This window comes from Arvicanthis niloticus, chromosome 7, assembly GCF_011762505.2.
Source record: "Arvicanthis niloticus isolate mArvNil1 chromosome 7, mArvNil1.pat.X, whole genome shotgun sequence".
Taxonomy (NCBI): domain Eukaryota; kingdom Metazoa; phylum Chordata; class Mammalia; order Rodentia; family Muridae; genus Arvicanthis; species Arvicanthis niloticus.
The window spans coordinates 11,488,175-11,508,206 of record NC_047664.1 but is presented as its reverse complement, the minus strand read 5'-3'; the positions used below and the strand labels follow the sequence as shown (position 1 = coordinate 11,508,206).

General features: G+C 43.0%; 1 protein-coding gene across 1 annotated transcript in view; it reads right to left on the bottom strand.

Annotated features, from left to right (window-relative positions):
* Positions 1–9,573: 9,573 nt before the first annotated feature.
* Positions 9,574–20,032, bottom strand: part of Cilk1 (ciliogenesis associated kinase 1) — a 41,106-nt gene continuing 30,647 nt past the window's right edge. Inside the window, exons 11-13 of the mRNA XM_034509310.2 lie at positions 17,656–17,784; positions 15,016–15,138; positions 9,574–14,446 (exon numbers count right to left, since the gene is read on the bottom strand). Coding sequence (XP_034365201.1) covers positions 14,292–14,446; positions 15,016–15,138; positions 17,656–17,784 — 407 coding nt within the window. The 3' untranslated portion in view covers positions 9,574–14,291. The remainder of the gene's footprint in view (positions 14,447–15,015; positions 15,139–17,655; positions 17,785–20,032) is intronic.

The following is a 20,032-nucleotide window of genomic DNA, read 5'->3' as shown; positions in this document are numbered from 1 at the left end:
TTACTATCCCCATAATTATGCGATACCAATTGACATTTGACTGTAATAGATGAAAAGGTTTCATTATATATTGCTAACCTTTGAGAGTTTTACAGATTTGGAAACATATTTAGAACAGAAAACAAACAAACAAACAAACAAACACCCTAGCAACTCCAGAGTTTGGATGAAGGCATCCTTATGTAGGTGGAAAAGGAAATCCCAGAGGCAGCCGTAAAGCTGCTAGGTAAGAATTCCAGCGCTGCGCTGGGCTGGGCTACCTCCGGATGATGACCAGGTAGGCGCCTGAGGCCCCACAAACCATAGACTATCGACAATGCTGTTGGTCGCACACCAGAACTGAAGCATACCTACGGCTGAAGAAACTGTGTTCTCTTGTTGCAGGACTTGGAGAAATCAAGCTAGCCCTAAGCTGGAGGTTTCTTCCTTGATGGCAGACTTTTGGAGTCAAGAAGGCAATACCCAGGCTTTTGAGGGAGGACGCTGCTGACATTGCTGCTCAGCTGTGGATCTTGCATACTATACAACCACCATGACAGGCAAGATGGCTGGTGCAATAATGCTATGGCCACCATGGGTTCAACAACTAGTTTCCAGTTGGATTTAAGGTCAGCGTCGTGGGAAGGAAGCCATGTCTGGCAATGTAATCCAGGACACAGACCTGCAGTTCCAGCAGGGAGGCTACTGCTTTTCTTTACCTGTTGAACTGCCCCTAAACATTTGGTCTTGACCACAGATGACTGCTGCTTCCAGCCTATTGTAGAGGGGGAAACATACTTCTGGAGGGAGGTGAGGTGTGGAGACTCATAACAGGCCAAATTGTTGAGAATACGTGATTCTCTTGCGGCATGGGGGTCAAATGCCAGCCGGAAATGGAACAAAATAAGTTCCATCCCCTCTAAGGTTCGGGAAACATTGCAGAAGAGAAGGCAGAAAGGACACTTGAGAAAGGCGTGGGGCATCATGCAGAAATTCCTCCCAGAGGAGCCTTACTATTAGACTCAGGGAAGTCATGAAATTTGTAAGTCACATGAGGCCGCTGGCTGAAGTCATACAAGCAGAAAACAGTTGCTGGGGGAGAGGAGACTTACACTGAGCTGCCTTCAAACATGCACTGAAGTCAGGTAGCTTTTGTGGAGTCATCTCTCATGCTGGAGTGGTGTTTTCAGTGATCCTGAGTCTCCTATGCTTCTGTAAGAAACCTCTAAGCAACAATCCAAAAACCCAAAACCAAACCAAAAGAGCAAAGACACCAAACAGAAGGCAGGTACAGGCATGGTAGCAATAAACCCAAATACGCTAAGAATTACTTTAAAACGTGAATGGTTTTAAATGTATCAATTAAAAGACAGAAACTGTTATGACTTGAAAAAAATAAGATTTAAGTATGTTGTCATATGAAACCTACTTTATTTCAAATTTAAAAAATTTTGAACTCTATGTATGTATGTGTCCGTGTGGTGCTCACAGAAGACAGAGGTGTTACTTCCCCTGGAGCTGGAGTGACAGGCAGGTTGAGTTTTGCCTGATGTGCTCACTGGGTAGCCCTGCCTCTGCCTCCGCCCTGCCTCTGCCTCCGCCCTGCCTCTGCCTCCTGAGTGCTGGGATAAAGGGAATTGAACTTGGGTCCTCTGAAGAGTAATGCATGTTCTTAACCACCGAGTTATTTCTCCAGCCTATGAAACGTAGTTTAATTGAAAATAAAGAGGAAAATCAATCCAGGAGAGGGAGAAAGATGAAGGGTTATGCAAGGTGTGCTGCAGATCTCATGGTCAGAGGACTGCTTCATATGTGCAGTTAATATTGATTTACTTATTTAGATGAGCTAATACTTTATATTGAGAGAACACCAAGAAATGCAAAAGACTATCCTGGGTGTTATCCATTTAGATTCTGTCCCTGGAATCCACTTTCTACTCAATGGAAATGTCCCCAGAAGCCTGACCCCTCCCTAATGACTGTCCCATCCAGAAACACCCAACCAGAAACAGTCTGGAGTCTGATGTTTCTCTGGGCACCTGTGCCAAAGCCTTTTAGGGAGCACAGCTTTATGTGATGTCTTCGGGTTTCTATGGGGAGGGAAGGGTTTATTTGATGTATACTTCTGCACTATCATCCATCGTTGAAGGAAGTCAGAATAGGAACTCAAATCGGACAGGAAGCTAGCAGCAGGAGCTGATGCGGAGACCACGGAGGTATACTGGTTACTGGCTTGTTTTCATGGCTGCTCAACCTGCTTTTTTATAGAACCAAGGACCACTAGCCCAGGGAGTACACCACTCACAGTGGGCTGGGCCATCCACCATCAATCACTAATTTAAAAAATACCCTATGGCTGTGTCTTAGACTTTTACTGCTGTGAAGAGACACCATGACCAAAGCAACTCTTATAAGGACAACATTTAATTGTAGTTGGCTTACAGGTTCAGAGGTTCAGCCCATTATCATCAAGGCATGAATATGGCAGCATCCAGGCAGACATGGTGCAGGAGGAACTAAGAGTTCTACATTTTCATCTGAAGGCTGCTAGCAGAATACTGGCTTCCAGGCAGCTAGGACGAGAGTCTTAAAGCCTACGCCCACAGTGACACACCAACTCCAACAAGGCCACACTTTCTCATAGTGCCACTCCCTGGGCTGAGCATATACACACCACAACAAGCTGGATCTTAGGTGCCTACCTGAGATCAATTGAGGTTCTCCGTTTTCAGATGATTCTAGCTTGTGTCAAGTTGACATAAAAAAGCCAGGACATGCTATTATCTGGCCCATTAGGTGTATCGCCTCTTTCCAGATGCCAGTGCCCTGGATAATTCATCTTTCCTTTGTCTATAGGCTGGAGCTTCTGTAACCACACTATTTTATTCTGTATTCAAAGCAGATGTGATGAAACTATAGTGAAACTATGGCTGTGCATTTTATACATACACACACACACACACACACACACACACACACACACACACACACACACCATGTCTGCCTGTTGTAGTTTTTTAATCAGTGAGGCTAATCCTTTCCTCATTTAATTATATTATCTCTCTCTCTCTCTCTCTCTCTCTCTCTCTCTCTCTCTCTCTCTCTCTCTCTCTCTCTCTCTCTCTCCTCCCTTCACCCCTCCAGGGTCTCACTATTTAGTCCAGGCTGGCCTTGAACTCAGAGATCTGCCTGGCTCTGCCTCCCGAATGCAGAGATTAAAGCAGTGCACAACCATACCTGCTCCCCACTCTTTTTCATTCACTGTCTCATGCAAGAGGCATTGCCGTATTTAAGACCAATCCCGAACACTCTAGTGTGCTATTTCTAATCTCTACATTTTATAATCTAAAAAGAAATTTTGTTTTATAAGTGTTTTGCCGGCGCGGGGCCCTCTGCTCTCTCTTTGCCTCCGCGTGTTCGAATCCCGCTTGCTCTTGTCCCGTGCATCTCCGCCCGAGTGGGGGGGGGGGGGACACAAAACCTAGGAGTTTGTTGAAAAACCGAGCGATGAGTAAATAAATAAATAAATAAATAAATAAAAATTTAGAAAAAGAAAAAAAAAAAAGAAAAATATAAGTGTTTTGCCTGCATGTACGTCTAAACACTATGTAGGTGCAGTACCCACAGAAGCTAGAGGAGGATGTCAGGTCTCCTGTGAGTAGAGTGCCAGCTGGTTGTTGGCTACTGTGTGGATGTTGGGAATGAATCCCTGGTCCTCTAGAAGAGCAGCTCATGTTCTTAACCACTGAATCGACTCACTAGCCCCTCTAACGTGCTATTTTCTTAAGATGAATGGTCTCTAACCCTTCCACTCTATTATCAACATCTGGTGACTGATGGCAAAGTGAGGGTGGTGGTGGGATTCTGCAGCCAAAGGGCAAGTGATGAGACTATGGTTAATGGACAAGCAAGAACAGCTATTTTCCACTTCCAGAGGAACTGGGTTCAAATCCCAGCATACACATGGCAGCTCACAACTCTCTATAACTCCAAGATTGGACATCCTCACACAGACACACATGCAGGCAAAACACTAATGCACATAAAACCTTTTTAAAAAAAATTTTAAAAATAAAGCCTGTTCTAAGGTCATGAGCTACATATAAACAGGTGGCCAGCTAGGCTTGTATGGAGGCCAAGTTAGCAGATTGATACTGGTCTGTCTGAAAGGCCATCAGACCTGGAGAAAAAAGGCATTAGCATTTCAGACAACTAGTTCACCATCTTTGCACTGACCTTTCTATTCTAGGTTTCTTCTTTTTCATGTGTATACTAAAGACATGAGATGAGAGTGGGGTTTTTGTTTGTTTCTGGTTTTTGAGGCAGAGTCTTACTATGTAGCCCTCACTAGTCTCAAACCTATCTCCGCCCTCCAAGTTCTGGGATTAAAACATATACCACAAGGTTGAGAGTGGCTTCTTGTTTTGTTTTGGTTTGTTTTTTGAGACAGGGTTTCTCTGTGTAGCCCTGGCTGTCCGGGAACTCACTCTGTAGACCAGGCTGGCCTCGAACTCAGAAATCCGCCTGCCTCTGTCTCCCAAGTGCTGGGATTAAAGGCGTGCGCCACCACTGCCCAGCGTGGTATGTAACTTTAGTCCTAGCACTCAGAAGGCAGAAACACATTTCTGTGAGTTCAAACCAGCCAGTTTAAACACTGAGTTCCAGGATAACCAGACAGAACTAAACATAGTGAGACCCTGTCTCAACAAACAAAGCAATCAGCAATAGTAGTAGCAGTAGTAATATAAAATAAAATTCTATGGTCAGTCTTTCCAGAAATTACCAAACTACACAAAATTTTCCATAAATTTTTCTTGAAAGGAGATGGAACAATATGTAGGGTACTCCTTACCTGTCATCAGAACTTGGGCCTGGAAATGTTCTTTCTTTTATTCATTTATGTATATGGGTGTTTTGTTTCTGCACACCAGAAGAAGGCATCAGACCCCATAGTACTACAATTACAGATGGTTGTGAGCTGCCATGTGGATGCTGAGAATTGAATTCAGGACCTCTGGAAATGCAGCCAGTGCTCTTAATGGTTGAACCATCTCTCCAGACCCTGGACCTGGAAATATTCAACGTAAGAAGGATGTTGTTTCTGAAGATGGCAGTCACGCCCTGATGACTGTTCTGGCTGCTGGCCTTCCTTCCCTACTATTAATCTATTAGGTTTGGATGAGAAGCACCTCAGCCTTGTAGGTATTGTTGGGACATGTCCCCCACTGGCAGCTAATGCCTATCTCACGAACTCCATGCGCCCTCTACCGTTAGTGGAGCTTGTGCCTCGACGTCATGATGGCTTTCGGCCTTTCTGGAAAACAAACAAACCAAACTAAACCAAAAATCAAAAACAAAAACAAACCTCCCCCAAACTAAAACAAACAAACAAAACCCACGAATGCAGTACAGAGCGGCGAGGCTAGGCCCTACCCTCATCCCAGTTTTCTGGACATAATGGAATTTTAGGATTTGGGAGGAGTGTTTTCTTTTATTGTTACGTTTTCCCTCGCGCAATAAAAAGATGCTACCATTTTAACACGTGAGAGAAAGGACAAAACCCTTAGCCTTGGTTTTCGGAGTGTCTGTTTTCTATTCCGGGTCCAGGGAAGCTGGGGCCATTCATTGTAAAGGTATTATCCTAGCAGTGCACATTGTATTGTTCTTGGGCTTTGAGAAACTCAGGATTTTTCTAAATTTAGCTAGAAAGGGCACGGGAAGCCAACGGAGGGCCGCGGGGCCGGGTGCATCACACTGGTCTAAGTCTTAGCTTTTTTTCACTCGCTTCAGTGTGTCACTTCGGTCACGGGACGGAGACGTGACACAGACGACGACGGCCCACGGAGGGCCACGTGAGTCTTGTGAGGCCGGGAATGCTCTGGGTCTACCTTCCGCCGTCCGGTCCGCCTGGGCAGAGGTGCAGACGAACCAACCTCGACCAGGGCCGCACCGAACATAGTAGCGGAGTCCAGAAGCACAGCCAGGCCGTAGAATGGACGTAACCATCGGGGGCGGGGCTCCAGAAGGTTTAACCAATAGAGACTGTTGTATTTTGCATAGGCACAAAGCATTCTGGTTAACAGGAAAAACATTCTAATTTTAAGTATTTTAACTGAAACAGTACGAAGGAAGCATAAAGTGGGTGATCTAATCCTAGAAAAAAAAATTTAGTTTGATTATAATATCATAAAGAACAAGGCAGTAGGAAAATCACCACATACGTTAAATTATACAATTATAGGGCTTTATATACCGACTAGGCACACCACATCTCTCGGATGTGAGGGCGATCTGGCTGCGACATCTGTCACCCCATTGATCGCCAGGGTTGATTCGGCTGATCTGGCTGGCTAGGCGGGTGTCCCCTTCCTCCCTCACCGCTCCATGTGCGTCCCTCCCGAAGCTGCGCGCTCGGTCGAAGAGGACGACCTTCCCCGAATAGAGGAGGACCGGTCTTCGGTCAAGGGTATACGAGTAGCTGCGCTCCCCTGCTAGAACCTCCAAACAAGCTCTCAAGGTCCATTGTAGGAGAACGTAGGGTAGTCAAGCTTCCAAGACTCCAGACACATCCAAATGAGGCGCTGCATGTGGCAGTCTGCCTTTCTTTTGTAGTTTCTTTTGTACTTGTTTCATTTATTTATTTATTCTTAAACATTGTCTTTTTCTTAAACATCTTTTTCTTAAACATTTGTCTTTTCTTAAACATTTTCTTAAACATTTCATTTAAACATTAAATTTAAAAATTAAAATATGTGAAAAAAAACCCAAAATAAAATATGTTAATGTATAATGTGATACAATATATATTCTATATATAAAATGTTATTAATATATAAAATAGAATAAATATAGACATTTAAATATTATGTCAAAATATATGTTAAAAATATGAGCGCAGGTTGTCTGGGTACAGTTTTGTAACCCCATTTTTCATTTCTTTTTTTAAAAATTTATTTAGTTACTTGTTTGTTTGTTGAGATAGGGTTTCTCTGTGTGGTCCTGGCTCTTCTGGGACTTTCTCTGTAGACCAGGATAGCCTTCAACTTAAAAGATCTGCCTGCCTCTGCCTCCCAAATGGCATGGAAATAAGGGCATGAGCCATGACCAATCCCTGCTTAAATTTATTAATTTTTAAAAAAGATTCATTATATGTATATGAATACACTGCCACTGTCTTCAGACACACCAGAAGAGGGCATCAGATCCCATTACAGATGGTTGTGAGCCACCATGTGGTTGCTGGGAATTGAACTCAGGACCTCTGGAAGAGCAGCCAATGCTTTTTAACCTCTGCGTCACCTCTCTAGTCCCCAAGTTTATTAATTTTTAAAATGTTATTAGGACAATGCTATTGTACTTGAAAAGGCAAACACCCAGGACAGCTAAGCTGTAACTCTAAGCTGTGGGAGGAGGAAAATGGAGGAGGTAGTGAGGAAAGCCATCCCATTTAGTCTAGCATAGACAAGCGGCTTCAAGGGTGGGAGAAAAAGCTTTAGAGAAAAAGTAAGAAGACCCAAAATGCTGGGGAAGCCCAAAGCATTATGGGAAGCATGCTTATATTAGAAAAAAAAAAAGAGAGAAAAGACAGAAGAACTCACACTTTTCTGTATAATTTAGAAAAGCAGGTAGATTGGTGGCCCTGTAGAGTGACATTTTGATTTGCCTTTGTAAGGCTAATTAATTGTTCTGCCTCATTAGCATGGCTTACAGAAAACTCCCTAGGACAGTTCTTTTTCTGAGTGATTGACCTACCCAACTAGAATGTTAGGTTCTATTTTCTTCATCAGAAGGAATTTTATCTTAATACACGTTTATTACTCCACACTAATATCCATCCCTCTCAAAAGGTAAACCTAACTAAAAATCATTTAGGAGCCAGATCAGGCATCAGCGCCCTCATTAATGCTTCTGGCATATCTGGTCTCTGGCAAGGGCAAGGCTGTCAAGAGGCTCCAATGTCGTTTTTGGCTTTTATTTTTTATTGCATTTAAAATGTTTTATTTTTATGTATGTGCACCACATGTGTACCTGATACCTGAGGAGCTTAGAAGAGTGTGTTGGATCTCCTGAAACTGGAGTTCCTGATGGTTGTAAACCATCATAGGGTTGCCAAGAACGGAACCCTGGTCCTCTGTAATAGTAACAAATGCTCTAAAACACTCAGCTGTCTTACCAGTCTTTCATTTCTGGCTCTCAGCCAAGAAAGAAACTGGTTATTTTTCTTTGAGGTCTTATTATCCTAAACTGCCTAGTTAATTTCTACCTCCTGTTCTTGTCAGAGGTTACCTTAAATGCCATCAGGAATTGGGATGATGATGACGACTGACTTTGTTTCTTCCAAGTGATTGGGAGCATTGAGTTTGGCAGTTGGGGTACCCCTCTTGTGGGCCTATCTAAAAGACCCCCAAAGTACATCAGTGTCTTTTGCTTGTATACTTGTGAAGTATAGGGAAGAATGGGTGTCTGGGAAAAGACATGAGGGAGAAGTAAGTTAGAGTGTGTTGTCTGCGTTATGAGTTCTAAGAAAGGCATCAGGAGAAGCCCAAACAGAAGATGTTTTTAAAGTGTCCAAGTCAAAAGTTTTCCACTGGAACTCAGGATGTTTTCAGGCCCTGGGTTAGCTGTTGGGGTGACCAGAATCACTGTGAGGCCCCTTCCAGAGAGGGAGGGACGGAGGGAGGGAGGGAGAGAGGGAGGGAGGGAGGAAGGAAGGAAGGGAGGGAGGGAGAGAGAGAGAGAAGAAAGCTACCCATCATTTAATTTTTAAGTTAAACAATAGTGGACCTGTCTATCTTTTGACTGTAGGTAGGGATTGTGTGGTGAACTGAGCTCAAGTCATAACATCCTAAATTTGGGTAGCATTTTTTTTTTTAAGCAAGAAAAAAGTCCTTAGTGAAAAATAATTGTGTAAATAACATCTCATATAGACTTAAGCCTAGGGTCTTGGGAGTGTCATCTCTTGGGAGTGTCATCTCTTGGACTATGAAAGAAACATTGTTTTAGTCTTTGCTTATACTTTTGTTTTGTAGTAACTTCCTCTGAGATAGAACCTTACATCTTCCAACTCCTTAAGACAGGATGTTAAAGGGAAAAATTCTATCCTATAAAGAAGCCCATTGATTCAGGAAGTAAGCAACTCAAAGGTTTTAGGAAGTCCCTGAAACCAATCAGATACATTAAACCCCTCCCTTGCCAAACATATATGAGCAGTAAAGCCTGGTAAGAGACATTCTCAGAAGTTGAGCTGCCTAAAAGACAGTCTCTAACTTTGTTGAGTTAATAGAACTAGAACTGGCAGATCTGAGTCCTATAAAATCTACTCAGTGAGTTAAAGAGTACTCAGAACATGAATATCCTGGAATATACTGCCAGTACTCTGTGAACTATGAGTTTCTTTAAAGACAAACTGAAGATGAATGTGGTTTGAAAAAAAAAAAAACTAATTAAGCACATTGAAAACAGGAACAAGAAATAGTTAAAATAGTTTAAAAGAAAGCCCCTCTTTTTAAAATATCTCTGACCATGTAGTTCGCTTAATTCTGGAAAAAAAAAAATAACTTGTTAAGGTACAAAAGAAAAAAATTCTAGTCAGTATTTCTTGAATTGTAATTTTATTTGGAGTAGAAGTTTCCATTTATAGTATTAACATCCTCAAACATCTCAGGATAAATCATTCAAAAAGTAAGATTGTATTTCAGAAGAGTCCCTCTTTACCCTCTGTGCTTTGCCTTCCAATGATGGGAAGTTTGCTTTGGAATCAAGTCAGTGTAACCGAACTGCATTCTGTACTGAGTTGTGGGAGCTCCAAAGGCTTTGTCCAGGTGGTGTTCAAGTCACATTTATCAGTGTTTAAGGAAAACCCAACACCAGTTAAGATGATACGAGCCCCTATTTTGTCTTGATAATTTACAAGAGCAGGTCATCACAAATAAATTATACAAACATACAGTACATTAGTTTGAAAATTGTAAAAACAATTGTAAAAAATACCTACCCAGTTTATTAAACAAACCTTTGCTTAGAACAACATTAAGTAGTGAGTTTGTCAAATGTTTTCTTAGAAACATATTGCTTCTGGTCTTACAGTGAGTTGAAAGCACCTGTGTCGCCTGCCCCACCATTCCCAACACAATGGCACAAGACAATAGCTTGATGTTATGGAAATGTGACTTCGTAGGAAAATATGGTGCCCATTAGCTCCAACCGTATTTATACTTGAAACTGAAAGGGAAATGAGTGTTTGACACATTTTGCCTTTGTATATTCAGGTCTTAATAATTCTGGAACATGACAGCGTCTCTGTTTTAGTTGTATGTGGTCCTTAGGCAAGCACTGTGACTGAAACATTTGTTTCAGGATCAGTTTTCTACACTCGGTAACTAATAGGACTTATTGTAAAGAAAACAATCCTATTAGCAGCAGCGTTTATGCAACATAGTTTCCCTTGTCTCTGTGAGGCAACCCCTGGCACCTCAGCATATCCGTGCCAGCAAAACAGGCCCAGATGAGCTGCTCCACACCATTTCCTGACTTGCCAGAAAGCTTTTTTGGGATATATATATATATATTTTTAAAATAAATCTCCTTTATTTAATGTGATGCAATATAATTTAAGTTTTATCTTTATGAGTGTTTTGTCTCCATTCATATCTGTGTACCACACGCATGCCTGATGCCCTCAGAAGAGGGCAGATTCCTTGGAACTGGAGTTATTAAGGGTTGTGATCTGCCTCCTTGGTGCTGGGAATTGAACCTCATTCCTCTGGTACTCTTAACCTCTGAACCACTCTCCAGGCCTCCAAAGCTTCATGCTTGTAAATGAGGTACAGTCATGGCTAGGTGCCTTCTAACCAGTCACTCCTGTCAGCATTTTGTTTTTCAGTTCATAATTCCACAGTAGCTAAAACATATGCAACAGGGAAATTCGACTATCACTGTTTACAAAGGGCTATTTCTGTCTATAGTACATAGCTTGCAAACAATTGCCCCTTTACCCATTTTGATGACAGAAAAGTACTTCTGAGGCTTTTGCCAATTCTTTTTTTTTCAATTCATTATATCCAATTTTAATTCCACTTTGTGACAGAAACACAATAATATGACATTCCTCGAGATGTCCAGAGTCAAAGTTTGCCAATTCTTTAGAATTTGTTTTTTTAGTGATCTGGTTTGCTCGGCTGCCTAGCTGCTTCTTTCATGTAAACTTTTATGGTTACTTGCCAAGGGAAGCTGTTTTTTTTGTCAAGAAAGAGAAGTGAAGGTAGGGTCCACAGAACATGAAGGAAAATAATTTCATAGGGTAATAATTTCATAGGGTAATAATTTCACAGCAGGGTAGCTGGGATTTTGTCAATTTAAAAAAGAACATAATGGCCTAGTTAACACTGGCTAGATTACAAAGAATCCACAGGTGTTAAAGATTTATTTCTATATCTTAATGGTATCTACAACTACAGGCAGCTTTCCAGCTAGCCAAGTGGGATTTACTTTTTATACATAACACACACACACAAAAAAATAAATATTAACCTCACAGTAACAAACTCCGAACACTCATTTTGTTGGTTTAGAATATAATACAGAGACGAACACTTTCAAGTTGTGCTTGCATATACATTTTCTAAGGTTTTGCTGCTAGCTTAACAGGGAAACATTCCCTCTCAAGCCCATGCCTGTGATGTGCTTTCTCCATGCCCCTCAGAATCAAAGGGCTCCATCAAGTGTCCTTTTTGATTCAGATTCTCCGAAGCATAAATTGCTCTCTGATTTTAGGGCCGAGCCCTTTGGAAGTCATTGTTGATACAACAAAGCAATCATTTACTAACTTATTAGGAATTCACCTTACCTTACCATTTTTATCTATAAAAATGAACGTTTCATATGGTTTGCTTTGCTGGATTTGGAAACTGTGACAAAAACGTCCTTTGGGCCTTGGGAGTATGTGAGAGGATCTACCGTTGAGGTTTGCTACTGCGCTCGAGGCGGTGACCTTTCCTTTCTCCTGTAAGGTAGCCAGGAGTGGAGGCGGATGTGTAACACAGAGATTGAAGAAGTGGACCCTCTGCATGCTTCCGTCTCCAAACTACTAGCTTTGTTATTTGCAGATTGCTGTAAACATTCCTCTCAATGGAACAGCCTCTGACCAACAGAGGTCTCAACCTCAAAAGATACCACTCGAGGTGGGGGTTGAGATGTGGCACAGTCTGGACATAACATCCTGGTAATTGTGACTTCTTAGGTAAGTTTAAGTCCCCTCCCCTCCCCTAAACCTTTCCCACTACTAAAATCGTCATGAGACGTTGGCCTGGATAGTTTACTAGCTGCTCGTCCTAGTCAGGTGTGGAAACTCAGCTGAATGCAATCGTCACTCTCAGTTTAAAAAAAAGAAAAAAGTCACTGGTGTGACACACAGCTTTAATCCCAGCACTTGGGAGGCAGAGGCAGACAGATCTCTGAGTTCGAGGCCAGCCTGGTCTACAGAGTGAGTTCCAGGACAGCCTGGGCTACACAGAATGATACTTGGCTCTTTTGGTCATTCTTCTTGGCAGGGACATAAGATTAACTGTATTAACATATGTTAAGAAAATTTTACATTAAAACAATGAAAAATCATAACAAAAATAACAAAAAAGTTACTTTTGACATAAGAAAACTTCCTTTTTAAGGGACTTTTAACAATTAGATTTTTTGGCCAGGCAGTGGTGGCACACGCCTTTAATCCCAGCACTTGGGAGGCAGAGGCAGGTGGATTTCTGAGTTCGAGGCCAGCCTGGTCTACAGAGTGAGTTCCAGAACCGCCAGGACTACATAGAGAAACCCTGTCTCAAAAAAAACAAAACAAACCAACCAAACAAACAAAAACAATTAGATTTTTTATAAAAATTTTACGTGTGTGTTCGTGTCAGTGGGCAGTTATGTGCACAGGAGTGCAGGTACCCAGAGGCCAGAAGAGGGCGTCGGATCCCTTGGAACTGGGGTGGCTAAGTCATCTCTTCAGCCTGGATTTTTAAAAAATGGAAAAAGTATGGACCACAGGGGTGGGAGGGAGGCCTCTCTCTGGCTATAGAGGTGTAGGTATAGACACCTGCAGTGGGCTGCAAGCTCCCACCCTGCCTCTGTGGCTCAGCTGATTTTAGCTAAGTACTTGTGAGTAAGCTGGGCCTGAGGGAGGCTAGCTGGCGGTGCTCTGGGTAGGCAGGTCCTGGCTGGTAGACCCCAGGGAACCAAAAAAGCTCACCTGAGCAACAGGTGAGCACAGCTCCGGCCATCTCTGAGCTGGCTGTCCCTGCTCAGTCCCTTCATCCCCACCCACAGGTGAGGGCTGGTGAAGCTGGACGCCAGCAGGTATTTCAACCAATACAAAGCAACAAAAAAGTAGAAATCTCATATGATTATGCTTGGGTTTATCTGGATATTTGCGACTGTATCTATGAGTATAATAACATTTCACAAATTAGTTATGAAGAGTTCTTTGTTTTGGGGGCAAAAATAAAGTGAAATGTATTTAAATAAAGTGACAGTTTGGGACAGAACAGTTGTATGAAAGACAATCGTATGAAAGACAGGATCAGGGCTGGGAGGCTTGTACAAAGCCCAGGGGGAAAACCAAGCATGGTGTACACACCTGCGACACCAGCACTCAGGAAGGTAGACACGGGAAGATCTGGAATTCAAAGCTGTCCTCAGATACTTAGTACGTGGGAGGCCCGTCTGGGCTACACAAGACTCTGTCTCAAACAACAAGACAACTTCTGCCTCCAGGACAACCAATTCAAGCTGTTAATTAAGAATAGCAGTGAGTGGGCCACCGTTCTAAGACCAGTCTAAGAAAGCCTAAAGGACCAGATGGGCCACATTTAAGTGTAGCCACTCCATAAAATTCAAATATATCAAGTAAATAATCCCGTATCCCACTGCCTTAAACTGCACCCTGTCACAATACTGCATCAATATAATTACATATATTTCAAAATCTGTATAAAATATTACATGGAACAATGAACCAAAAAAAAAATCACTTAAATCCTTAAAAAGTTCATTACAAAGTTGACTGTATAAAATGCTAAAACATAATCCATATATACAAAATGCTGTTGTTTAAGAAAATAATGAGACCCGGTTTTAGAATAAAATAATTTTATACAAAAAGAGGGTATTGCATTCAAATCAATATTTAAAAAAAACATTTAAAAGAAATATTAAAATGCATTAGTTCAGAACAGCTGTAAATGTGGGTGCTTTTACACAGCCTTGTGGTTGTGCGGGTACAACGGAGTCAGTCAGCTGAGGAGCAGGGCCCGTGGCCGGGACAGTCACCTCCGAGATGGGTACTTGGAAGACCAGTCTATCCTGCCGTGCACAGGCTGCACAGCTGGAGGTCGTGGGATCAAGCCAGGCGTGCTCCTGGGCTGGGTGTGAAAGAAAGGCCTCCCCGGGTGAGGTCTCACGGCCTTGAGGGAAGAGTAGCCTGCAATGGAAGAGAACTGCTCAGTGGGACCCATACCACGTGCAGGAAGGCCAGCACAGGGACATGGTGTGTGTGTGTGTGTGTGTGTGTGTGTGTGTGTGTGTGTGTGTGTGTGTGTGCCGACTGCCTCCTTCCCTGTCTCTCCTCCTGCAGGCAGGGAGAAATCTATGGGAAGACTCTATCATCTGTAGCACCCCAAGTCTCCTTCTTGCCCCTATGCACCCTGTATTTTGGCCTCTTCACTGCTTCCTGAATTTCCTAGGCCTTATCTGCTACAAAGCCCCGCCATTCACAGTAGCTTGCCCACTAACTTCCGCCCCACTCTTACTGTCTCCTTTGTAGTGAACTTTCTTTGGTTCCTTGGGCTTCAGTGCCCAAGTCCCAACTTTTTGCCTGCTTTTTTTTTTCTCCTTAGCATTTATGTATATCAGACTTAGCATATGTTTATACGCTAGTCACTCACATCTTCTACAGAGTGCTGCCTGACTCTGTCTGCCGATGCTGCTCCCGCCACAGAGCAGCTCAGGGACTATGGCACTAACTTACAGATGATATGGACTGCAACTCACCGGGGGAAGGAGCTGCGAGGGGCGCCAGCTGTACCCTCTGCATAACAGAACCGATTTCTTTTTTCAGAAAGGAAGGGATGTAGCTTCCAGTCAGTCCACTGGAGCTCGTAGAGCCTGAGCCAACTGAGGGGTGGAAAGAAAAGCTCATTACTACAAAGACATGCCCAAGACACCAAGAGTTCAGAAAAGTGTGGTTTTACTTCTGAGGGAAAAAGGAGACTGAGTAGAGCTTGGAGAAGCCATGCTACCATACCTCAGTCAGAAAGGTCACCACCGGCAAAGGAAATGCCTTTCCATGGCAGCAACTAAGCAGACGGCTGTTAAACTAAGCAAGCGACATATTTGATAGTTCCTGTGCTTTCCCCCAAGAATTGGTTTAGCTCTTCTGAAACTTTTTTTTTCTACTCCATCTTATAGAATATCCTTCCATGTCAGTGTACACAAATTCTGAAATACAGCTGAATGTAATTCACTTAGCAGATTCTCTTACAGATCTTCTGTAGGGGTAATCCTAATGATTTATTTACATGTTATAAACACTAAATATCCTGGTTTTTTTTTTTTTTTTTTGGTTTTTGAGACAGGGTTTCTCTGTGTAGTCCTGGCTGTCCTGGAACTCACTCTGTAGACCAGGCTGGCCTCAAACTCAGAAATCCGCCTGTCTCTGCCTCCCAAGTGCTAGGATTAAAGGCGTGTGCCACCACGCCCGGCAAATATCCTGTTGATAACTAGAAAAACCAACTATTAATAAAGTTACTCTAAAATTTATTATTATTGTGTTTGTATGATGTGTGGGAATGTCATGACACACATGTGGTGTTAGCAGACACCTGTGGGTCAGTTCTTTCCCACCACCTTTACATGGTTCCAGGAACTGAACTTGAGTCTCCAGACTTGCTCAGTAAGGACCTTTACTTGATGAGGCATCTCACTGGCCCCAACAAAAATGTCCTAAAAGGTCACTGTTTATGTCTAACTGTCATTTTCCCTTTTTTTCTTTCCCCTGCTTTCTTTTTCTTTTTCTTTTTTTTCTAAGGCAGTTTCACTACAGAGCCCAGGCTGGCCTCAAATGGGCAGTGTGCTAGCCTCCTAAATGCTGGGATTATAGGTATGTGCCATCAGGCAAAGCTTGTTTAAATCACTTCCATTTGAAAGTGCACTAAGGGCAGAATGCATTCTGCCCTTTTGCCTTTGTATTCTGGGTTAATGGTATAGCTTGTGTATAACATAACTATGTTATAGTTAACACAGACACATGGACGAACCTAAGCTCAAAGGCACACAAGGACAATGGGGAATGGTATTACTGACCACTAAACAAAGTTCCAGCTGTGAGGAAGCATTAGTGTACAGCTGCACTGTTTTGACAGCAAAAAAAAGGCATTTGGTAACTGCTTAGGGAATAGTGGGAAAGTGTCCCAGAATGCACTGTCCAGTACTGGTTAACAAGGAGACAGGAAGAAAAATGAGAGGGGAATTTGAACAAGCGCTCTACCACCCTCAGAAAAAAATATTATCAATAACCACAAGGAACAAACTTCATTCTTAAGACATACAAGTTTAGACACAGGACAGCATTTTATGACAGATCAAGATTCACTTTAGCCTTGGGTACCAAGTGTCACAATGATGAGGCACTAACTACATCCAGCTGAAGCAATGTGACAACATCTATAAAGCCCAAGATGGGCACACCCTTTAACGAAAAATGCTGATTCTAACAGAGGACCTGGTGCCTGTGTGCAGGGGAATATAGATATAGTAGTGTTCACCTTGGCTCCTTCTGATGAACAAACTACAAACAGCCATTCACGTGGTCAGAAGGCAAGGAATGAATAGTGGTCCAATATAGTAACGGATAACCCAGTACAGTGATCTAGTATAGTAACCAGTCGTGGCACCATATAGCCATACATATACTTGCTACACACTTCATTCTTTAAAATATGCAAAACTCACTGAATTTCACAGGAAAACTTAACATCCAATCAGGCCTGGTGTGTGTAGGGTGAGGTCAGGGGGCTTAGCTAGACTTTGAGGCTTAAGTGTGTTCTTAGGTGGCATGATGGGGTACCTGGGCATGGTATTCCTACATGAACCCTAATGGAAGAAGGAGATGAGGGGCAGCGAGGGTTAGGTGTGTTCTGGGTGCTGTGGCAGAGCACTTGGCCAGGGAAACTGTCTACCTGGCTAACCATTTTGGAGGACTTTATTTAAAGAACAGCAGGGAGGGCCTGACAATCTGTTCACTTTCCAACCAGAAGGGACTCTGATGCTATGGGCAGGGTAGGTTCACCAGTCAGAAAGTCCAGCTGGAGCACAGAAGACCAGACTAACGCTGACTTCAGGAGCCAGGTGTCCAAAGCACACCAGGGCATCAGAGGTTAGATTCGGGAAGTCTGTGAACTTGTTTTTGGCTTCCTCCTGGGTCAGGGAGGACTGCTCCACTCGCCACCTCCCCTGAGGACAGACCCTTTGCAGGAGCTGCCTGAACTAGGGCTGCTGCTAGAAGGGAAACTGAAGAGATGCCAGTGTCTCAGACTGAAGGGCCTCATCCCATAGTTCTCCAGGGAACTTCCTCCAACCCCACAACATCAGGATTTGCCTCTGGTCACTCAGGAGTTAATAACTGTTACTTGCCTGAAGTTATTTTGCTCACTACCGATACTGTTCCTGAAGACTTTCCAGACAAACCAGAACTGGACCATGAGTTTGATGGAAGAAAGTCCTTGCCTGGGTTTGGGAGCATGCCATTTCTTATATTTATTCCTAGAGGAGAAGAAATGAGCTTAAAATACGCAATCAACCAGACAGACAGAAGCAATGACACATCTACACAAAGGAAGGTTAACCAGTCATACAGAGAACAGGGTCTCAGCATTTGCCTGATATGGACTTTAGACAAGGGGAATGTAGTAACACACCAAGAAACTGAGTATACAATTTCACTTATATGTAGAGTCTATCTTTGGTTTTGAGTCTAGCCTTAATGACTGAGCAATCTCTCCAACCCTATACATGGATTTTTTTTAAAAAAAAAATTCAGATATACAGAGATTATAAAACAAATACAGAGAGATAATTCAAAACAAAACATCAAACCCCCCAAAACCCAAGGCAACAATTGTTACCAAGTGTGCAGGGACAAAATGGAGAAGACATGAGGGTGGGTCAGAGAACGGAGAGCAATCTGTGAGTCTGCACAGAGACTCTCATAGTCTTATCACCTAAGAACCACAGGCAACACGACTGTACTACATATGACATCCTTTCTAAATTAGTAGGTTTTTGCTGTTCTTGCCATAAGAGCAATTAATGATAACTCCATGACATAGTGGACACTTTACTTTGTCATTGTTAGGTCCAAAGCATATCCACCCCTTCCCCGCCCCAGCAGCAGTGCCACTGACAAGGCTGTGAATGACATTCTGGGTTCGGCTCTGGCTGGACTCTGACAGGGTAAACAGAAGGGTTGTGGGCAGATAAACAAGAGCTCTAAACGAGCATTCCTGAGGAACTTGTGATGTGGGTTTCTGTAGGTTAGGAAGAGCACAACTTCTCTTAGCCCCACTGCAGCAGACAACGGCCTTCTGCAATGCAGCATCTATTAACACATACCTGCAAAACATTCTAAACCTCCCACACTGGCTCCCATGCTGTTTGGCTTGCACCACCCCTCGCCCCCAACCCTGCAGCTACCCTCTTCCTTTAAAAGTGGTAAAACTTTTACACCTTTTGTTATTCTCTCTGACTTTCAAGAGATAGCCACTTTCAAGAGATAGCAACTTTGAATTTCTCCAAATAAACCATTCCTTTCACCCATGGAGTGGTCCAGTTTAGTGGTCTCACTGCACCCTTGCTGTGCTGGTTTGGACAGTAATGGCCCCCAGAGACTCATGTATTTGAATGTTTGGTCATTAGGGAGTGGCACTACTTGAGAGGGATTAGGAGGTGTGGCCTTGTTGGAGTAGGTGTGGCCTTGTTGGAGGAAGTGCGGTATTGGGAGTGGACTTTGAGGTTTCATACACTAAAGCCAGGCCCAGTGTCTCTCTCTTCCTGCTGTTTGTGGATTTGGATGTAGAACTTCCAGGTCCTTCTCCAGCACCATGTCTGCCTGTGCACCACCATGCTTCCTCCATGTTGATAGTGGACTGAACCTCTGAAACTGTAAGCCAGCTCCAATGAAATGTTTCCTTTATAAGCATTGCCGTGGTCATGATATCTCTTCATAGCAATAGAACAGTGACTAAGACACATGCTTACAGTCACCCTAGTACATTTCTTACTATTTATACATAGCCTGTGGCATTATAGATACCTTAATCAGACATAGTAAAGTTTATTTGAAATGTAAAATAAATCTATACCAAAGTTCAAAAATGAAAGTAACATACAACACAAAAAAATTTCTGTGGTTAAAAAAAAAAAAGTCAGCAAACCCAAAAATACAGAAACTGGTGACATCACCTGACAGATATAAAAGAAAGAGGCCACCTTTGAGTGGAATAAATTGTCTCATTTGTGGGCAGTCTGGGAGATTTTCTTATGCTTCAGCTAACAGATCTGTCCATGTCTTGCCTTTCTGGTACCCTCCCTCAGGACTCCTAAACATTCTAATCCTCCCTCTTCTCAGCAACACTTAACAGGACTCTTAGGTTCTCTCCATTCCTCACAGATACCCCATGCTCCAGCTCTGCAGCCCCTGGCTTCTTTTTGTATCTGTTTTCTGAGGTTCCACCTTCTCACATGACCTGGATCACCTCACCATTAGCTGCTGATGACATCATTGAGCAGACAAGCCTCATTAATGCTGCGCCTTCACATGCAAGACCACGCACCCAGGACAGAAGAGCGAAGCCATGAAGCAGTCAAGAGAAACGTTTACTAAGCTGACACAGTCTGTTCATCCTCCTCCCCACGCAGCTGTGATGGAAAGGATGCTGTAGTTTCCTCAGACCTGGATCCCTCCACGTTTGTCACCATGTGAGCCATCACTACAGATTTCTAAGACGATGTC